The sequence below is a fragment of the Diorhabda sublineata genome, chromosome 6 (assembly GCF_026230105.1).
Source record: "Diorhabda sublineata isolate icDioSubl1.1 chromosome 6, icDioSubl1.1, whole genome shotgun sequence".
NCBI classification, from domain to species: Eukaryota; Metazoa; Arthropoda; class Insecta; order Coleoptera; family Chrysomelidae; genus Diorhabda; species Diorhabda sublineata.
This window is the reverse complement of record NC_079479.1, coordinates 101,956-121,728: the sequence shown is the minus strand read 5'-3', so window position 1 is coordinate 121,728 and position 19,773 is coordinate 101,956. Positions and strand designations below refer to the sequence as shown.

The following is a 19,773-nucleotide window of genomic DNA, read 5'->3' as shown; positions in this document are numbered from 1 at the left end:
ATGTGTTTTGATTGAAACTGAGTTAATTTTTCGAAAGGCTAGTTGCTGCCGTCAACGAATGCTCGTTTCCTCACAACCCCACCGCGCGTACATAAAATCTCACTATAATTTGCGTTTTTTGTCTTTATTTTGCTTCGATGCCCTCCTCTGGCCGGGGCGGCCATGCATCCGTAAAACCCGCCCAGTTAATAGCACCCTCAATTATACCGATCGAACGGCCATCTTGCGGTACGCCGAACAACCGACGGTGCTTCCTTACAAACGACATAGGTGGCGTTAGCCAACAGCTCGAATCCGAATTTAAGAAAATTAAATATTCCGAACCAGTTTAGTGTATAGAAAAAATTCGATAGATAAATCGTTGTAATGAATATTCAATATAATTTATAACCAAAAAATCGTATCGAAATAGATCGGTTTGACACGTCGTTTTTTCTTCTTCTTTTTTTCGAACTACTACTACTACGTCTTTATGGAAAAAAAAACGAAGATTCGATATAAATAATACGAGATTTTTATTAAAATAAATTTAATTAATATATACAAATAGATAAATATATACAAATTGGTCCCTAAATGATAATTTTTTCGAAAATCACTGTTCGTTGTAATTATGCAAATACAATCCGTTATTATACGAGGGTTGCGCGTGTTGTATTAATTGCGTATCGTAACGCGATTGGGAAACCGGTTGCAATTTGAATTGCGGTCGAGGATCCGTTTTAATTTCATTATCGTCGTCTTCGGTAACTTCTTTTTCGTTCTTCTTTGCCGGACTAACGGCGCCGTTTTTATGCGTTTTGACGTGTTTGGTTAGATGATCGGATCTCATGAATCTTTTTGCACATATCGTACAAGCGAATCGTTTTTCGCCGGTGTGCGTTCTCAAATGCCTCTGCAATTCGTCGGATCTGGTGAATCTTTTGCCGCAAAACAACCAATTACAAACGAACGGTCTTTCGCCCGTATGCCATCTAAGATGCGCTTGAAGATGCGACGTTTTTCCGTAAACTTTATCGCAACCCGGATAATGACAAACGTGAACTTTCTTAGCGCTCGGTTTCTTCAAACCGTTTTCTTCGTTAATACAATTCGGACATTGACATTTAATACATCGACGAGCTTTAGAAGAATAATTCAATTCCGGTTTAACGATCATCTTTGACGCCAAACTACTCATGTAATTAGTTTGGGACCATTGGTATTGCTGATTTATACTCTGGTGATTCGGTTGGTATCCGCTTGTCGCTATATCGCCGTGGGGCGGAGAGTGTTGAAACCAATATTGATTGGTATAACCGTGGTTGTAGCTCGGTTGATAATGGGGTGAATACTCCAATGGGGATCTTGACGATTCGATCGGAATTTGAGATGATACGTAACCGTCGCTGCTACAAGACGTCGCCGACGCCGGCGAGAGCTGGGTATAAGGTTGATGGTTGTAGAGTCGATTACAAGTCGCTGCCAATAGATTTAAAGGGCTCAACTGCAACAACAAAAACCTTTTTTTTACCCCTTGTACAAAATTAGAATGTTTCTAAACCACATAATAGTATTTATACGAAATATCATAAAAGTGTTGTAACCGGCACCTTCGCCAAAATATAGAATTTTTATTTTAAATCATTTTTTTTTTTTTTTAATTTTAATTGATTTTAAAAGAAACTAATGAAGAAAATAGATGAAAATATCGAAATATGTTGTAAAAATTGAATTTTTTTCACGTAAATAAATATGATAATGAAAAAATTACATCTTCAACGATTTAATTAATAAATTTGTTGGGTTATTTGTACGAAAGACGAAATCCCTAAACCGCTCGGGCGATTAAAACTTTTATTTGAGTTTCTATATACCTCTATAATGAATAAGCAGTTTCGGAACTGAAGGTCGTTGCTTTTTATTTCAAGGTGAACATGCCGATATCTAAATGATTTATTAAAGTTTTCGATATATTTTCATAATGGAAAATATGTAAAAATTATTGAAATTTACGCGAAAACATAAAATAAAAAAAAGTTAAATTAAAACTAATCGTATGTTTTTGCTTAAATATTCGTATCGACAACACCCCAATTTAAATTAATAACTCGACAATTAAATTTAATCTGAAATAGAATAATCGATGTACTATATATTGACGTTTTCATTGATTTTTTCGTTTATTTTATCAATTTAGTTTATTCGAATATAAAAGAAGTTGAAGTTAACCTAAAAGTTTATCGTGTCTTATATTATTATCGATAAATATTCGAAGTGGTCAAATCTACGGTTTAATAAATTGTAATATAATTAAATCGAAAAATATTGATAATTTCGAAAGCTCGAATCCAAAAAAATTTTTCCGCGAAACTCCGTATAAATATAATAATAAAAAAAAAATATCGCAACCGCTACCGGAATCGATAATATTTCGATAAAAATAAACGAATCGAGTACAAATAAAAACAAAACACACTAATGAGGGGTGTTATTCGGAGATTACTATGATTATAATGAACGCACCTGATGCGCTTGCGTCGCGCCACCTTGATGATACTGATGTAGTGGAACCGAAGATGCCATCATCGTGGACTTCCTCGACAATCTCGACACTTAAACGATGCACTAATAACTGACTTGGCTGAGATTGCGGCGTCGCCTAGGAGAAACAGATGACGATCTTGATGACCGTGGGCGTGGATGCGCAAGAGAATTGCGCGACGCGCGTATATACCAGCTCCGGGCTATCCCGGACCTAAAGGGGATGTTGAGACGATGACTTGTATTCTTAATAACCTCGAACGACGCGTAATTGCACTAAACTCGTACAAATAAATCTCGTTGATTTTTCGAAAATGATATTTCGAAATTTGTCGTAGATAAATATATAGTTTTACGAGCGCGTTCAATAACATTTTACTTTTTACTTATATAAACAAATTTTGTTTTCTTTTCGTATTTATATTCAAAGCATACGCGTTTGAAACGTCAAAAAGATATTCAGAAAGCGTTCGGAATATGATCAAATTATCAACAATTATATCCGATCATTTCACGTATAACTGTCTAAACCGACATTTTGTATAATCTTTACGGAACGTGTGCAATTATCCACCACCGTTCGAAGTTTTATAATATTTGAGGATCAAAGACGGCATTGTCTTATTGTCGATCCGCGATGGTTATCTCCTGGAGCCGAATATATCGAAATCGAAGTGAATCGGGTGATTTATGTCATACGAAATTTATTTTATAATTATAGGTGTGTTTTTTGAAAGATAATCTTGTAATAATCGATACCATCTCGCCAATGGCCACGACAAATTTATTATTATAACGAAAAATTTACTTTTCAATTGAATTATTCGATTGATATTGTAATACGTCAAGGACTAAAAAGTTGGTAATATTTTTAGTACCTCGCACGACGATAATCATCGAAGTTAAACTGTCAACTGTCAACATTATATACTCCAGAGCGACTCGAAAGTGTTTTGCAGTACGGAACTGTCACTACACGGAACACTCGAAACGCAAATTTCGATATGTGAATTAATACAGAACGAACAATTTTCAGATGACATTGACTAATAAATAAATAGTGAAACGTCAATTTTTTCTCGGGAAGAAATTTCAGTTTGAATTAAATAAATAAATTATTTATTATATAATCGGTACCCAATTAAATGGTATATTTCGAAATTATTCATAATTTACCTGCTAGGACAAAATTAAATTTTATCGGGTGACCTATAACGGGTTAAATTCACTTTCACTCGATGGGAACGCCAGATTAATTTCTTATTAACCTTATATAATATTAGAAAAACCTGTCGGTAATAACCGGTTATATAGAAAAAAATGATAATGTTTTCGGCGGTAACTATAAAAATTTTTATAAATCGATTTTTTAACAATTTCTTTCAACCAAACCGTCTCGCTATATCATATAAAAGTATAATTGATTAATTAAACAAATCTTGTCGATTATGTAAATTATGAATAATCACGTAAAAAGCTTAATCTGACAAAGCAACGCCCGAATGTTTGTTAAAAGTAAAATAAACAATGGATAACAACCTCACAAGGAGTGCCGAGCTTTCACGCCTATCAAAACATGAAATCCGCCACTGAATGACTTTTTTTTTTTTTTTGTTGAATACAATGTATAAGCCTTAGGTAACCGTTGCCTTTTTGGCAAATGCGTCCCTCATTGTCCAGTGGCGGTCGTCAACAGGCCCCCGGTAACATCGGTGATTTATGTACGTGAAATGGTCGAATTTTTTGATTTACCGTTTTCGGCAGAAACGAAAATACATTGTCGTAGATGAAACTTTTATTTAATTTATTACAATTACCGATAAACGTTTCCAACGAATTAGCATTTATGAGACGATTTGTTATTGCAAATAAATCATTGAAATAACTATTTGTCCGATGATGTGAGACGGTTTAATCGTCAAAAAAATACTCGGATATTATTTTTACGAATTTATTCGGGTCTACGACGCTGGCAATGCGAAAATTACATTCGATAATGACCGTCATGCCTCGAGGAATGTTTCCTAACCGCATCATGGCAATTTTGAAAAGTATACAATGTGATAAACACAAGTATACTAACTAACCGACCTGCCTTGTCGTAAAAAAATGATGGTTTATAAAAAAGAATACACGTTACCTCTCTATATAATATATCAAAGTTTTAACAGGTATATAATTGATATTCGTTTTATATGAATTGTCATCGACATACTTTGATAAGTTGAAATAAATAAATGTTTTGACGTTTAATCATAAACCTAACCTAACTTAATTATAAACTGTTGGAAGTTTTATATTTTTCGAGTTTTTGTTATATCAAAATGTTTTTTTTTTATTGTGTTTTATTACAAATATATTTATGTTATTATTAATTGATGGTAACACATCTGGACGTTTCTGAGACGAAACATAATTTTCGTTATAAAACTGTCTATCATTTTTGTAAAATCGTGAAACCAAAGAAGCAACTAATCCGGAACAAATCGGGCCCCTACGGGAGACAATTTACTAGAATTCCAAATGACAGTTTGCATTGTTAAAAAGTGTTAGACGGGCATATTCGGTTTGAGGATTCAGCGAACGATTCTCAAAATGTTTATAAAATGATCGTTTTCAAGTGAAAATATTTTTCCAATTTTCTATTTTCTTAAATCTATATTTTAATGGTTTGCGTTTTAAACGCATCATTCGTAGTATTTTATAAACGTTTGTGTTCAAACAATCAAGTTTTCGATCAATTTTTTCTTTTTTAATTCCAACGAAAGTTTATTGAGAACCTCTGGTATTACTAGACGAACACATTCGGTTTGAGGATTCAGCGAACGATTCTCAAAATGTTTAAAAAATGATCGTATTCAAGTGAAAATATTTTTCCAATTTTCTATTTTCTTAAATCTATATTTTAATGGTTTGCGTTTTAAACGCATCATTCGTAATATTTTATAAACGTTTGTGTTGAAACAATCAAGTTTTCGATCAATTTTTTCTTTTTTAATTCCGACGAAAGTTTATTGAGAACCCCTGGTATTACTAGACGAACACATTCGGTTTGAGGATTCAGCGAACGATTCTCAAAATGTTTATAAAATGATCGTTTTCAAGTGAAAATATTTTTCCAATTTTCTATTTTCTTAAATCTATATTTTAATGGTTTGCGTTTTAAACGCATCATTCGTAATATTTTATAAACGTTTGTGTTGAAACAATCAAGTTTTCGATCAATTTTTTCTTTTTTAATTCCAACGAAAGTTTATTGAGAACCCCTGGTATTACTAGACGAACACATTCGGTTTGAGGATTCAGCGAACGATTCTCAAAATGTTTAAAAAATGATCGTATTCAAGTGAAAATATTTTTCCAATTTTCTATTTTCTTAAATCTATATTTTAATGGTTTGCGTTTTAAACGCATCATTCGTAATATTTTATAAACGTTTGTGTTGAAACAATCAAGTTTTCGATCAATTTTTTCTTTTTTAATTCCGACGAAAGTTTATTGAGAACCCCTGGTATTACTAGACGAACACATTCGGTTTGAGGATTCAGCGAACGATTCTCAAAATGTTTAAAAAATGATCGTTTTCAAGTGAAAATATTTTTCCAATTTTCTATTTTCTTAAATCTATATTTTAATGGTTTGCGTTTTAAACGCATCATTCGTAGTATTTTATAAACGTTTGTGTTCAAACAATCAAGTTTTCGATCAATTTTTTCTTTTTTAATTCCAACGAAAGTTTATTGAGAACCCCTGGTATTACTAGACGAACACATTCGGTTTGAGGATTCAGCGAACGATTCTCAAAATGTTTAAAAAATGATCGTATTCAAGTGAAAATATTTTTCCAATTTTCTATTTTCTTAAATCTATATTTTAATGGTTTGCGTTTTAAACGCATCATTCGTAATATTTTATAAACGTTTGTGTTGAAACAATCAAGTTTTCGATCAATTTTTTCTTTTTTAATTCCGACGAAAGTTTATTGAGAACCCCTGGTATTACTAGACGAACACATTCGGTTTGAGGATTCAGCGAACGATTCTCAAAATGTTTAAAAAATGATCGTATTCAAGTGAAAATATTTTTCCAATTTTCTATTTTCTTAAATCTATATTTTAATGGTTTGCGTTTTAAACGCATCATTCGTAATATTTTATAAACGTTTGTGTTGAAACAATCAAGTTTTCGATCAATTTTTTCTTTTTTAATTCCAACGAAAGTTTATTGAGAACCCCTGGTATTACTAGACGAACACATTCGGTTTGAGGATTCAGCGAACGATTCTCAAAATGTTTAAAAAATGATCGTATTCAAGTGAAAATATTTTTCCAATTTTCTATTTTCTTAAATCTATATTTTAATGGTTTGCGTTTTAAACGCATCATTCGTAATATTTTATAAACGTTTGTGTTGAAACAATCAAGTTTTCGATCAATTTTTTCTTTTTTAATTCCGACGAAAGTTTATTGAGAACCCCTGGTATTACTAGACGAACACATTCGGTTTGAGGATTCAGCGAACGATTCTCAAAATGTTTAAAAAATGATCGTTTTCAAGTGAAAATATTTTTCCAATTTTCTATTTTCTTAAATCTATATTTTAATGGTTTGCGTTTTAAACGCATCATTCGTAGTATTTTATAAACGTTTGTGTTCAAACAATCAAGTTTTCGATCAATTTTTTCTTTTTTAATTCCAACGAAAGTTTATTGAGAACCCCTGGTATTACTAGACGAACACATTCGGTTTGAGGATTCAGCGAACGATTCTCAAAATGTTTAAAAAATGATCGTATTCAAGTGAAAATATTTTTCCAATTTTCTATTTTCTTAAATCTATATTTTAATGGTTTGCGTTTTAAACGCATCATCCGTAATATTTTATAAACGTTTGTGTTGAAACAATCAAGTTTTCGATCAATTTTTTCTTTTTTAATTCCAACGAAAGTTTATTGAGAACCTCTGGTATTACTAGACGAACACATTCGGTTTGAGGATTCAGCGAACGATTCTCAAAATGTTTAAAAAATGATCGTATTCAAGTGAAAATATTTTTCCAATTTTCTATTTTCTTAAATCTATATTTTAATGGTTTGCGTTTTAAACGCATCATTCGTAGTATTTTATAAACTTTTGTTTTAAAACAATCAAGTTTTCGATCAATTTTTTCTTTTTTAATTCCAACGAAAGTTTATTGAGAACCCCTGGTATTACTAGACGAACACATTCGGTTTGAGGATTCAGCGAACGATTCTCAAAATGTTTAAAAAATGATCGTTTTCAAGTGAAAATATTTTTCCAATTTTCTATTTTCTTAAATCTATATTTTAATGGTTTGCGTTTTAAACGCATCATTCGTAGTATTTTATAAACGTTTGTGTTCAAACAATCAAGTTTTCGATCAATTTTTTCTTTTTTAATTCCGACGAAAGTTTATTGAGAACCCCTGGTATTACTAGACGAACACATTCGGTTTGAGGATTCAGCGAACGATTCTCAAAATGTTTAAAAAATGATCGTTTTCAAGTGAAAATATTTTTCCAATTTTCTATTTTCTTAAATCTATATTTTAATGGTTTGCGTTTTAAACGCATCATTCGTAGTATTTTATAAACGTTTGTGTTCAAACAATCAAGTTTTCGATCAATTTTTTCTTTTTTAATTCCAACGAAAGTTTATTGAGAACCCCTGGTATTACTACACGAACACATTCGGTTTGAGGATTCAGCGAACGATTCTCAAAATGTTTAAAAAATGATCGTTTTCAAGAAAAAATATTTTAGAAAGTTTCCAAAAGATAATAAGACAATAAAATTAGACTTTTTCATTTTCTTAAATCTATATTTTAATTATTTGCGTTTTGAACGTATCATCCGTAGTATTTTATAAACGTTTGTGTTGAAACAATCAAGTTTTCGATTATTCGAACGAAAGTTTTTTGAGAACCCCTGGTATAACGCACATGTATAACCTGTTACATCACTGTCGAACCGAAAAATCACAAAAGGGCCCACTACAAACTACGATCCGTGTTATCCTATTCTTCTATTGAAATTTGTAACTTTTATAGGTGCCCATTTTTGCGAAAGAAAAAAAAATCTCTTTTGATAATCATGGGAACGCACTTGACACTCGATATCTGTTCGGAGTCGACAAAAGCCTTTGATACAGAGGATTAGGTACCAATTACTCCCACCACAAAATAAGAAATGAACAATTTTCTATTAAAGATTCGGTTAATAAAAATATTCGTAAAACTAAAACAAAAAGTTTAAGCATAAACATAAACAAATTGAAGCAGCCTTGTTTATAGGCGGCCAAGAGGTCATTGACCACATAGGTCCTCGAATGAACAAATTAAACAAATTGTGTGTGCACCACAGATCGTCCGAGATGTCCATGCTGTACATATGGATGTGAAGGAAGATAAATTTTGAAAAAATTTCGTAAAAACAAGATTTTTCCGGACGTTTTTTCTTCAATAAATTATTTATTATGTAATTTTGAACGATTCTTTATAGATAACTTGTACGTAAATTATTTTGGAAAGGTGCGTCGTCTGTATAGTCGAAAGATAATTCCTTTTAACTGAAAACAAATTAGACAGGTGATTAAAAAAAAAAAAGCCAATATATTTTCGGCGAGAAACAAAGAACTAGTCGGTCGGTAATAATTTCTCGGTATATCGTATACGAGAGTTGTGACCAGTCGCCCCCTGCAGCTAAAATGACCCGACAAAAGTAAAGTGTCAGAGAAAACTGTAAAGTGCCAGGTCAAGAGGCATTTTTAAGATCTAGTTTCGGCAGAATGTCCTTTGTGTAAACATATGCTTCTAAAGAATATCATTGATCTTATGAAATTGAGAACCACTAAAATTAGACGACAAGTTTCAATTTATTTTTTAATAGTAAAGTAGCTTGAGTTTAAAATTTAACGCTACGAAAGATTTTAGAATACTATTATCAAACTTACATCATAATATCAATCGCCTTTTGTAGAATTAATATATCTTCGAAATATTTTCTAAACTCTAAATAAACCTCACAATTAACTTAAATTTCATACTAAACTATTTGATTTTTATCAATTTCTTCATCAATCCGCCGTACTAAAATCTTTTTTTATGACAGTTGACGTCACTCGAATCACGAGTGACTTTTACGACTATGTAAATATATTTTATCCCGAATTCAATACTTGTGTTAATATTCATTCTTTGAAAATTTTATTATTTAATAATACACGATAATAATAAATATAATTTACTTTTTTCTACTTATGTAAATCTTATATCGAAACGAATTATTTTTTGACCTGACAACGCCATCTATGTAGCATTTGTTGTAAACAAATAATTAACAGAGTTATCCGATATGTCCGATCGTGCGGTACCAGCTTTAAACGAAGTATCTAATAAGATGATTGGCGAGGTTGCCAAATGTAGTTTAATTTCCCGGAGCGTATGTATAAAAAGAAACGGTAAATAAAACTACTAAAATAAATAGAGATTGTTTATTTATAGCATATATAATAATTTGGTCGTAAATAATATTAGGTACATTTACTTCATAATATTCGTAGCCGTTGGACATACGACCGAATCGTGTAAATCGCTAACGAAATCAGCTCGTTGTAAAATTCCATAATTGTATTGGCCATTTTTGAACGTTGATTCGTACCCTTTGAGAGCGTGTTCCCTTATAAATCTTACCGCCAAATTTTCTGATACTTTGGACATTTCCAAACGATGTCCCCAAGTAACTAAAGCTAACGGCTGTAAGTCAAATAAAAAATTTTTGCTAGAACGAATTAGAATTTCGATTGTACAACTTACCCTCGATGGGTTCAATAAATTATAAGGAGTTATAATGTGTTTGAATAAACATCCCTTAACTAAATTTTTGAGTAATTTAACTTCGTTTTTATTAGCACACGGATGATATAACATAACGACGGCACCGTGTTCGAGGTTATGTAACCATCGCTGTTTCGGAAGGAATTTGTATTCGCCGTATATAGGCCATAACGGACGATGTGTACCACTATTAAGAGTAGATTTAAAACAAAACAAAAAACATCACGTATACAAATTGGTATAAAACAAATGTGAAACAAACTTACAAAGTTGGAATTGATGTACTGTATTGTATCGATTCGTTCATACATTTATGAGAAGCCTGGAAAAAATTTGAAACAAACTCATTTTCAAAGTTACAAATTACAAATTAAATAGAATAAATTCTTCAAAATCTATTAGAGTCTGAGAAACGGTTATCGAAATTTATCTGCGAAATCGATTTCGGTACAAAAATTAAAGCCCGAAGGCAACCACTGTTTTGAAATCAAAATATGGGTAGAAAATACTTCGAGTCTTCTTAAACTCGAAAATTTTTTCATGTTTATGATTTGAAATTGAATAGTACTTACCACATAAAATGTAGGTATCCTTTCAACGGTATGAACAGGATGAATGTAACTACTAGGTTTGTATAAGTCTTTTCTGTCTAGGCAAGTATAATTCACTGGATTATTATCCCAATCAATATTTAAATTAGTCTAAAAATTGGATGTAAATCATTTTCATTATTAAATTTGATGTAATTGAAGAAATTTTTTAAAGTAAAGACAAAAGGTATAATTACAACACCAAGATACCTTTTTTTAAACAAAAATATGGAATATAATTATTAATTTTCATTAATATTTACTTTAAATTCCAAGATATTGATATATAAATCTGATAATGGATTAAGAGCCACAAGTTTTTCATCTTGACAAAAAAATAGAAAACATCCACTTTCCGCACATGAATTTAATTTTAATTTGATGCAAATTGTACAACTTACTACCCTAGTTCATAGGAAGAAACGAGTATTAGTTTTTTAAAGATACACGCGAAAATTTAATGAATACAGTTGGGTAAATTCATACTTTTACATACCTCTCCATCATCACAATGGGGATCACTTATGCCCATTTCAACGCGATTGTCGTTTCTTGTCATGGTATTTTTATTAACAAACGGAGGATTTGTATCTTGTTCGTTAGGTGAATGGGGAAACCAATTGCCGTTCCATTCATTATCACGATAAGATCGATCACCTCAATAAAAAAATTTCATCAAAATAATAAATAAAGTAGATTAACATTAATATGTTGTATGATTTGTTTACTTACCAGAAGTATTCAAAACTGTTAAGCACAAAAAAATTATATTTCTAAACATTAGGATTGCTGGAGCTATCAAAATTAGTATTAAAATAAGTGGGATAAAAGGAAAATTATGAAAAAATCGTCGTAACTGTCTCCGCACTATATTTAAAATTGAATAATATTTATCAAATTTTTTATAATAATATACTGCTTTGATTGTATTTTAATAATTTGGATAATCTCTTGTTTCAAAATACATTTAATCTATTGGGTACAAACCCATAACCAAACCAAAACATATGTTGTTGACAATCTTCAGCATTTACAGTTAATGTAGACTTAATGAGATATTAAGTTAGACTACTGGGACATAGATGGCAATGCTGAAAGTAATTTCATTTGTTTAATCATCAATGCTTTCAATTATAAATTGATTTTTATCGTTGGCTTAAAAAAATTTCATCAATTTTTAGATGATATTAATTTATATATTCCTATAAATCGTTTTATTATCACTAACGCCACCTACTTGCAAGAGGTATAACTAAGTCTTACATCCATATTTTGTATAGTTAGGAAACTACAAAATTTATTTATTTCTAAGTGGCGAGGTATTATCGGTTTCATAATTGAATAATAAAAGCTACCTAAATACAGAAAATATATTTATTTAATTCAAGTTTAACTATTTAAACAATAGTTGGGGTTGTTAACAATGACAAAAATTATTTTAATTGTTAAATTACATTAGTACGTTTTATGATTACTAGCGCCGCCTACTTGCAAGAAGTATAATTAAAATCTTACTTACATATTTTGTATTGGTAGGTAACTACAATTTTTTTTATATCTAGGTTCCTACATTATAGTTGACGGCGTAGTATTATCGGTATCACAATTGAATAACGGATGCCGCCTAAATACTGAAAATATTTTTATTTAATTCAAGTTTAGCTACTTAAATTATAGTTGGTGGTGCAATTATTTCTGAATTATATTTCATGATTCTTAGTGCCACCTATTTGCATGAAGTTTAATTAAGATCATTCTTATATATTTTGTATTGCTAGGTAACTGCAAAATTTATATCTATCCATCTATAGGTGGCGGGGTATTACAGGTTTCTTAATCGGATAATAAATAGTACTAAGTTTAATAACAAAGCCATAGATAGGGGTGCTAAAAGTAATAATAATTATTTTAATGTTTAAATAATTACATTAGAAATGACAATTATATGATTTGTTCTAATCGATTACAAAGTGCAAAGATATTAGATTTCAGTACCGTGCGACATGTATTTACGTAAACAAATTTATCAAAAGGAAGAACTTATTTGACATAGATCTAAGAAAAATTTTGTGTGAGGTTCATAAAAGGTATCTATTGAAAAACGAAACGGTGTGTTAAAAGCAATCGTTTATTCATACTGTGTACAATTCGAATTATTATCTAGTCAGTATAATTATTAACTGTCAACAAACGAAATAAATTTTGGTTCTATGAAACTAGCTTAAAACTCTAATAATTGTTATAATACAGTTATAATTCGATCAATATATTTTATCTTATTTTTAATCTACAACTTGAAATAGAACATAAAAAAACGAACCAATAATTTATTTCTATTTAAATGACCGAAAAACGAAACAGACAATTCTTTTCCTATTTTTGTGCAGCTTTTTAAAACGGAATAAAAGTACACATTAATCACTGAAAATGTATCTCCTCTATTTCTATTCATGTTTCTGTAAAGAATAGTTGATAAAAGTGAGAGGCAGTAGCTGAGATCAAAATTTTTATCATATCTTTCCGCCTCTAAAATTACAAAATAACCCAAACATCCCGATAAGGGTTTTTTGAACTATATAGATATCAGTTAGAAGATAGAGGAGATTAAATATATTGCCATTATTTGTACAGAGTGAACTTCTATAAACTACGAAAGAGATTACTAAAAAAGTTCCTAATTCTCGATTATCAGTTGTGATTAGTTTCAAATTAAAGTAAAAATCAATTTTAAACATTACCGATTAATTTTATTCATTGCTTGTACTATATATTATTTTTGAGCTATTAAAATGAGTTGAGATCTGATTTTTATGCGTATATATATTAAGGAACCGTTTCTAGTAACCGTCTATTCGAAATAAATTTTATTATCAATTCGATATTAACATACATAAATGCGGAACACCACATATTTTTTTTTTTTCGAATTAATCTATACACTACAACATTTTTTAATATCCGTAGAATAACTACTTATATGAAATGTATGTGACTACTCAAATCTCACTTTTTATATGCACCATTTCAAAAATGACGCTAGATTTTTAATATAATTACATTTAGTAGATGAAATATATTTTTTATTTTTAAATTGAATTGACACTTATATAACTTGAAGTATATCCTGGTGATAAATTTAATTCTAAAGAATCCAATAGGTACAGAGGGAAATATGATTTTCGATTTAAAACAAAAAATTTCGGTTATTCTAATTCGAAACAGAAATCGACCTAATTATTTTTTTTTTCTAACATTCTCTAAATAATATGAGAAACATCTCCAATTCGGACACTTCAGAATTAAAAGAGTAAGTACTTAAGTTTTTCAAAAAATAGATACCTAATTCACAAAATGCTATGCTAACTTTGGAATTGAGTATAAAATTATCTACATACCTATATAAATATATTCTTTTGAAAATGACAATATAGGCAAGTTATGTTCAATTTTATAGAGATCTTTGAAAGCCTACGAGAATGCTCAACAAAATATTGACGATAACAAAACACGTATCAAACAGTGGTTGGGTCTGGCATTTCACTAGCGGAAGACAAGAAACATATTTTCGATACTTATATAGATGTACATATATATATATATATATATATATATATATATATATATATATATATATATATATATATATATATATATATATATATATATATATAGAAAGCCGATGAAATTTCAATAGATTCGTCTAAAATTGCAAATTAGAAAGATTTTTGTATACAGCAAACAGCCATTTTAGAAATTCTCGTTCGTGTGTCTACAAACGTGATTTGAAATTATTTCTTTTTTCAGTTGTACAATTAGTTTGATGCGTCTTCATATAATTCGAAATCTTTTTCAAATCTATCCCATTGCTTGACTTCTTTTCTTAATTAATGGCTTTGTGTTTTAAAGGAAAAAATAATGGGGACGAGATAAACAGTACCTATTAACAAAATTTTTCGTAAAGAAATACAGGTACTCGAAAAAGGTACTGCTTTCGAGTGACGTTTTCGTTTTAGGCCTCTCAAATGCTACTGATTGTGCAGATAGTTCTTGAAAAGAACAATTTTTGTTTGTCGTCTACCCATCTATTTCTACTGTTTCTAGAATTTTCTAAAAATTAGCAAATAAACGTTATAAACAGTCGATAATAAACGGAATAAACTCGTTCTTCTGGAATTTGTTTTATTTCCTCAATCAATTCCTCATCTTTTAAATCTCGGAAAGCATCTATAATAAGTATTTAATTATTTTTGTATGACGGATACTTCCAAAAATGAACTAATCAAATATAGAAAGAAACAAACCACTTTTCATGTACGATATTTTAGGTTAAGTTTCTACTAAACAGTTTCAATTGACAGTTGTGACTTATTTGGCAAATAACTCGATTTATTCGGAGGTTAAGAAACCCGGCCTTAGTTTAATGTTCATAACGTTTATCTGCTATATCGGTAATAGGTATTTTGAGAATTTTTTTACAAAATTAATTACATTCCCAAATCGGGTAAATATAAATATAACCATTTTTTTGCTTCTAAAATGGCATATTCAGGAAAGTTTTTAAATGCCCCAAAAATAAGTATTCCAACTTTTTGGCGGAATACTTCCATTTGTTTTGTACACTATAAATTAGATTAGATAATAATGTATGAAAAAACATCTCGACAATAATTTTTACGAGTTAATTAAATAAATATAATAATTCAATGATTACGGTATGTCAATGATTCTCACTGTATATTTTACATGTGTGGTTGTGGCGAAATGTATTTTCACTTTGGGTATTATCTAAAACTCGCTAACAAGTTTTAATATTTAACAAAAATATTGAATATCACACAGTAAAAATCAGAATATTATTGCTATTCAAATTCTGCAAAAAGGATATGACGTTAAAAATATCATTTGTCGCATTTACTGCTCTCAGATTAAAATTGTGTTTTTATTTTTCTTCTTAAATTCACAGCTATTGTGACAATTTGTTCACTATCGGAAAAGAACACATTGATTTATTTTATTCTTAATTGCGTTTTTAACAACAAAATTTTAATCTTGATGCAGTTAGTATAAACATTTTTTTTATTAGCTCACTATATTACAGCTTGACTAGATTTTCTCTAACGTAATAATAAATTTACACCATTTTTATTTAAATTTGGAACCAAACACAATTGTTGTTGTGATAAGTATGCATATGCGACAGGTTTGTATTATGCTTGTCTGAAAACGAAAATAAAATCATTGAAATCCAATAAGGATTAATATTTAATGTATTATGTGTATTAAAATGGATGAGTTAACAAGACAAACGAGTTTCCAAATTAGATACACCGAATGCAAAACCAGCACTATGAATTTCAATTGTTTTTTTGTTTTTAAATAACGACTTACCCAATAAAATTTACACCAATCCAAGATATCCTCCGATGGTACACGTTATAATTATTGCCAAGATTGTGAGACAGATCAAAATCATAATTTTCTTCTGCAAAATGACGAAACACACAACGTACATTATATTTATTTATATATTTGTATATTTTTTTTCTTCATATAAACTAGACTACGTAATATGTCCCTTTGTCACCAGAACTATATAATATATACCATAAAATTAGATGAGTTTGTGTGTGAGTGTAGTGAAACTTTGATGTCAGTGTGTTGTGTTTGTTTTTTTTTTTTTGTTTTTCGATCCTAAAACATAATAGATGTTTACTAACAATAACAAAGAAAATTATATCAATCATAAAGGGTTGAATCATCGTATAATTTGAATTCCACTAAAACACGTATAATAAACCATTTCAATATAATTTTCTATGTCCAATTCTATGTATCGAATATATACATTTGTCGATGTCGATACTGAAGAATTAGGACACCCTGTATAATCCAAAAATCAATAATCTAAAAATTCCTTTAAATACGAAGAACTTTTGAAAAACTAATAAGGGTTATCTTACGTTTCGACACCTCGTACCAATAAAATTATCAAACATTGAAAGTTTATAAAACGATATTTATAAATTAGAAATGATTATTTATTTATATTAAACTGTAATCCGCATTATTGTAAACATATTGATATTTATATAATTAAACAGATTTCTGTTTTTAAAACTCATACTGCCATCTACACGTCAATTTGTTATTCATATAGTTTATTAATGAAACTTGTACAACTCTCTAGCAGATGGCGTTCGCTACATACTTTAATACTTTCCATATTTTTTCTATCAATATGTGAAAAAATGTTTGGCTAAATTCGATCCTTCTGATAGTTCAGATAAGAGATGATGAATGGGGTATCCAGAAAATTTATTTCTGAAGTCTACTACCCGTGTTTCTTGTTACGACTTAGTAGACGATAACTATCTGATCTTATCTAGAACTAACATCCAGAGCGGATCATTTTTATAAAATTAGAAATATACAGTGTTAATGAAACGATATATTCAGTAATGGGAAGAGGAGGTGTAGATATTTATTTGAGTTTTAAAACGACAAAAGAAATAAATCGGGATAGTTGGGTGGATAAGAAAATATTTATGAAAAATATGGTAATGTTGACGTGTGTATATTTATAGTAATGTACTTACTTTTATGAGAAAAACATGCTGTATACCACGGATACGAGCACTATCAGCAGTATACATACGCAGATAAGAATCATAATCTTCTTCTACAAAATTTAAAAATGAGTAGTTTATGTGGAATGTACAAATAAATTTATATAAAAGAAAGATTCAAATATTAACTTGTTTACAATATTAAAATAACGCTTGTTAATTAAAATAAAAATGAAACTAAAAATGTAAAAAGAAATAACTTTAATAATTAATAAGTTATAAATAATCTGTAAGTGCAAATTATAATAATAATAATGATGATAAAATTCAAAGAATATTATAAATAAAATAGACACATGTAAATAGTTTGCAAATATATACAAAACAATTCCATTTTTTTTCTTTGGTATTGTTATAGGATTATATTACAAAAAATGTATATAGAACACAGTCTATAACTGAAAAAAAAAACATAGTTTGTCTAAAACTTACGGAATATCTTTTGAAAAGATTACCAATATTCGTGAAACTTTTCAATTTGAAAAATAAAACAAATAATATTAATTTTGAGACTGGGTGATTTTTATATTTTTAATTTTAGTATGTTTCCGATTGTTGAAATTGCGATAAGAGAAATAATTTCCTTGGTATTCATAGTTTCGCGAATATTGGTATTCAGAGTTTAACATTTTATGTAATCTTATTAATGAGTGAAGATCAAAATATTAAAAATTAGTTGAAAATAAAGCAAAAAAAAAGCTTAAAGCGCCCCATCCAATAAAATATTTATAGGAATCTGTTGTAATTTCACTTATTTACCGCTTATAGGGGGAAATGATAACAATAATAAACAAAAAAATTATTGAGTATTAACAAATAATTTACCTTGTTGTGACGATGCCCACATACTTACTTAATATGGTCGATTGATTGCGAAAATATTTCCACAAGAAGTTAATGTTTTGTTTTTATGGCAAACATGAAAAAAATATTTAGCCCCGTTGCCGTAGGTACAAGTTGTAAGCAAAAATGCTTCAAAATAGTCTAATTGATATAAGAATAATTTGTGATGGAGTTAAAAGAAGACAAAAATCAATTTTTTTGCTTATAACTTGTTTTTTTTTTTGATAAAACATTGCCTCCACCGACTGGGCTAATTGTAATATTTCGGTCTTCGTTGTTTCATTTTTTACATTAACATTAAATTCTTGCAGAAGTTTCGAGTCAATTTCAAGTTATTATTTCAACATAACAAAAATTGATTTTGTAATAAAACCTAATTTTAAAAATACTATTTAAATTTAATACTGTTTTTTTTTTCATTGTATTCAACATTAACGAAAAAAAAAATTGTTTCAGGGGACTAGTACCGGTTATAAGGCTAAAAAGACTCTATGAAAATTATAACCGATACTAGTCCCTTAATAAAACAGATTTTAAATTAAATTAATAATTATTCGAACAGCATGATATTTTTAGAGACTGATTTTGGATTATAATTTGTTTATAGTTTAAATTTCATACTTGAAATTGACGTAATTGTTAAATTTAATACTAAACTACATTTTAATAAAATAAAATAGACTAATTTCGGCTAAAATAATCAACTAGTCGAAGCAAATATATTAACAAGTTCTAATAACCAAAAATAATATATAATATTCGGTGATTTGTTTATTTTAAATATTCATTACTACATTTTGCATTTAGAAGATTTTTAAAAAACTATTTCATTTTGATGTATTTATGTAAAATGTGTAGTTCGAAGTATAAAAATTACTTAAATCTCATTATATTGATATATACTTGACAACGTCGCGAAAAACCGAATAGGAGAACAAAATGTACTAAAACGAAAAATATTTTATTGTAATTAAATTGAAAACAGCATATATTTTTTAATAGATGATAATAGGGGGCTAGATTCGTTAAAAAAACGTGTGTGTATATATAATAATTGTTTCAATTTATTTATAAACAATAATTTAACATAATTATACTGCCTGATATGTACGTTACGGTAACCAGATTACCGTCTTCGGGGATTAAAGATAAACTTTCAGTATTTGAAGACGGTAAATCGGTTATCGAAACGTTCATATCAGGCAGTGTTGGCGCGAAACAGTGTGTTCATAATAATAACTATTTCTGGTTAATAAAAATACCTCTTGTATTGTAGCAGGTTTGTTTAACATAATTTGAATATATAAATATATATTTTTTTTTCAAAAATTTCATATA

At 29.1% G+C, this 19,773-nt stretch overlaps 3 protein-coding genes across 3 annotated transcripts in view; all 3 read right to left on the bottom strand.

The window, feature by feature from the left end:
- Nucleotides 1-595: 595 nt before the first annotated feature.
- On the bottom strand, nt 596-2,583 carry LOC130445087 (transcription factor Sp9-like). Its single transcript, XM_056780586.1, has 2 exons — nt 2,506-2,583; nt 596-1,486 (listed from the first exon to the last, which is right to left on the bottom strand). The coding sequence occupies exons 1-2, from the start codon at nt 2,566-2,568 to the stop codon at nt 596-598; spliced, it is 954 nt and encodes a 317-aa protein (XP_056636564.1). The 5' UTR covers nt 2,569-2,583.
- A 7,436-nt stretch (nt 2,584-10,019) lies between these two features.
- Nucleotides 10,020-11,984, bottom strand: LOC130445030 (uncharacterized). The gene is made up of 6 exons (XM_056780501.1): nt 11,699-11,984; nt 11,463-11,623; nt 10,949-11,077; nt 10,643-10,698; nt 10,356-10,563; nt 10,020-10,295 (listed from the first exon to the last, which is right to left on the bottom strand). The coding sequence occupies exons 1-6, from the start codon at nt 11,745-11,747 to the stop codon at nt 10,083-10,085; spliced, it is 816 nt and encodes a 271-aa protein (XP_056636479.1). The 5' UTR covers nt 11,748-11,984; the 3' UTR covers nt 10,020-10,082.
- A 2,773-nt stretch (nt 11,985-14,757) lies between these two features.
- The window catches only part of LOC130445466 (syntaxin-1A), a 23,941-nt gene continuing 18,925 nt past the window's right edge, over nt 14,758-19,773 (bottom strand). The window contains exons 9-10 of the mRNA XM_056781085.1: nt 16,355-16,448; nt 14,758-16,183 (exon numbers count right to left, since the gene is read on the bottom strand). Of these exons, the coding sequence (XP_056637063.1) occupies nt 16,365-16,448 (84 nt within the window). The 3' untranslated portion in view covers nt 14,758-16,183; nt 16,355-16,364. The remainder of the gene's footprint in view (nt 16,184-16,354; nt 16,449-19,773) is intronic.

Excerpts from the sequence above, each read along its gene's own strand:
- LOC130445087 (XM_056780586.1), bottom strand. The coding sequence starts at position 2,568 with ATGATGGCATCTTCGGTTCCACTACATCAGTATCATCAAGGTGGCGCG. Across the intron at positions 1,487-2,505 it reads GCGCGACGCAAGCGCATCAG|TTGAGCCCTTTAAATCTATT; the intron begins GTGCGTTCATTA and ends TTGTTGTTGCAG.
- LOC130445030 (XM_056780501.1), bottom strand. The coding sequence starts at position 11,747 with ATGTTTAGAAATATAATTTTTTTGTGCTTAACAGTTTTGAATACTTCT. Across the intron at positions 11,624-11,698 it reads AACAGTTTTGAATACTTCTG|GTGATCGATCTTATCGTGAT; the intron begins GTAAGTAAACAA and ends TTTTTTATTGAG. Across the intron at positions 11,078-11,462 it reads CCCATTGTGATGATGGAGAG|ACTAATTTAAATATTGATTG; the intron begins GTATGTAAAAGT and ends TCCAATTTTTAG.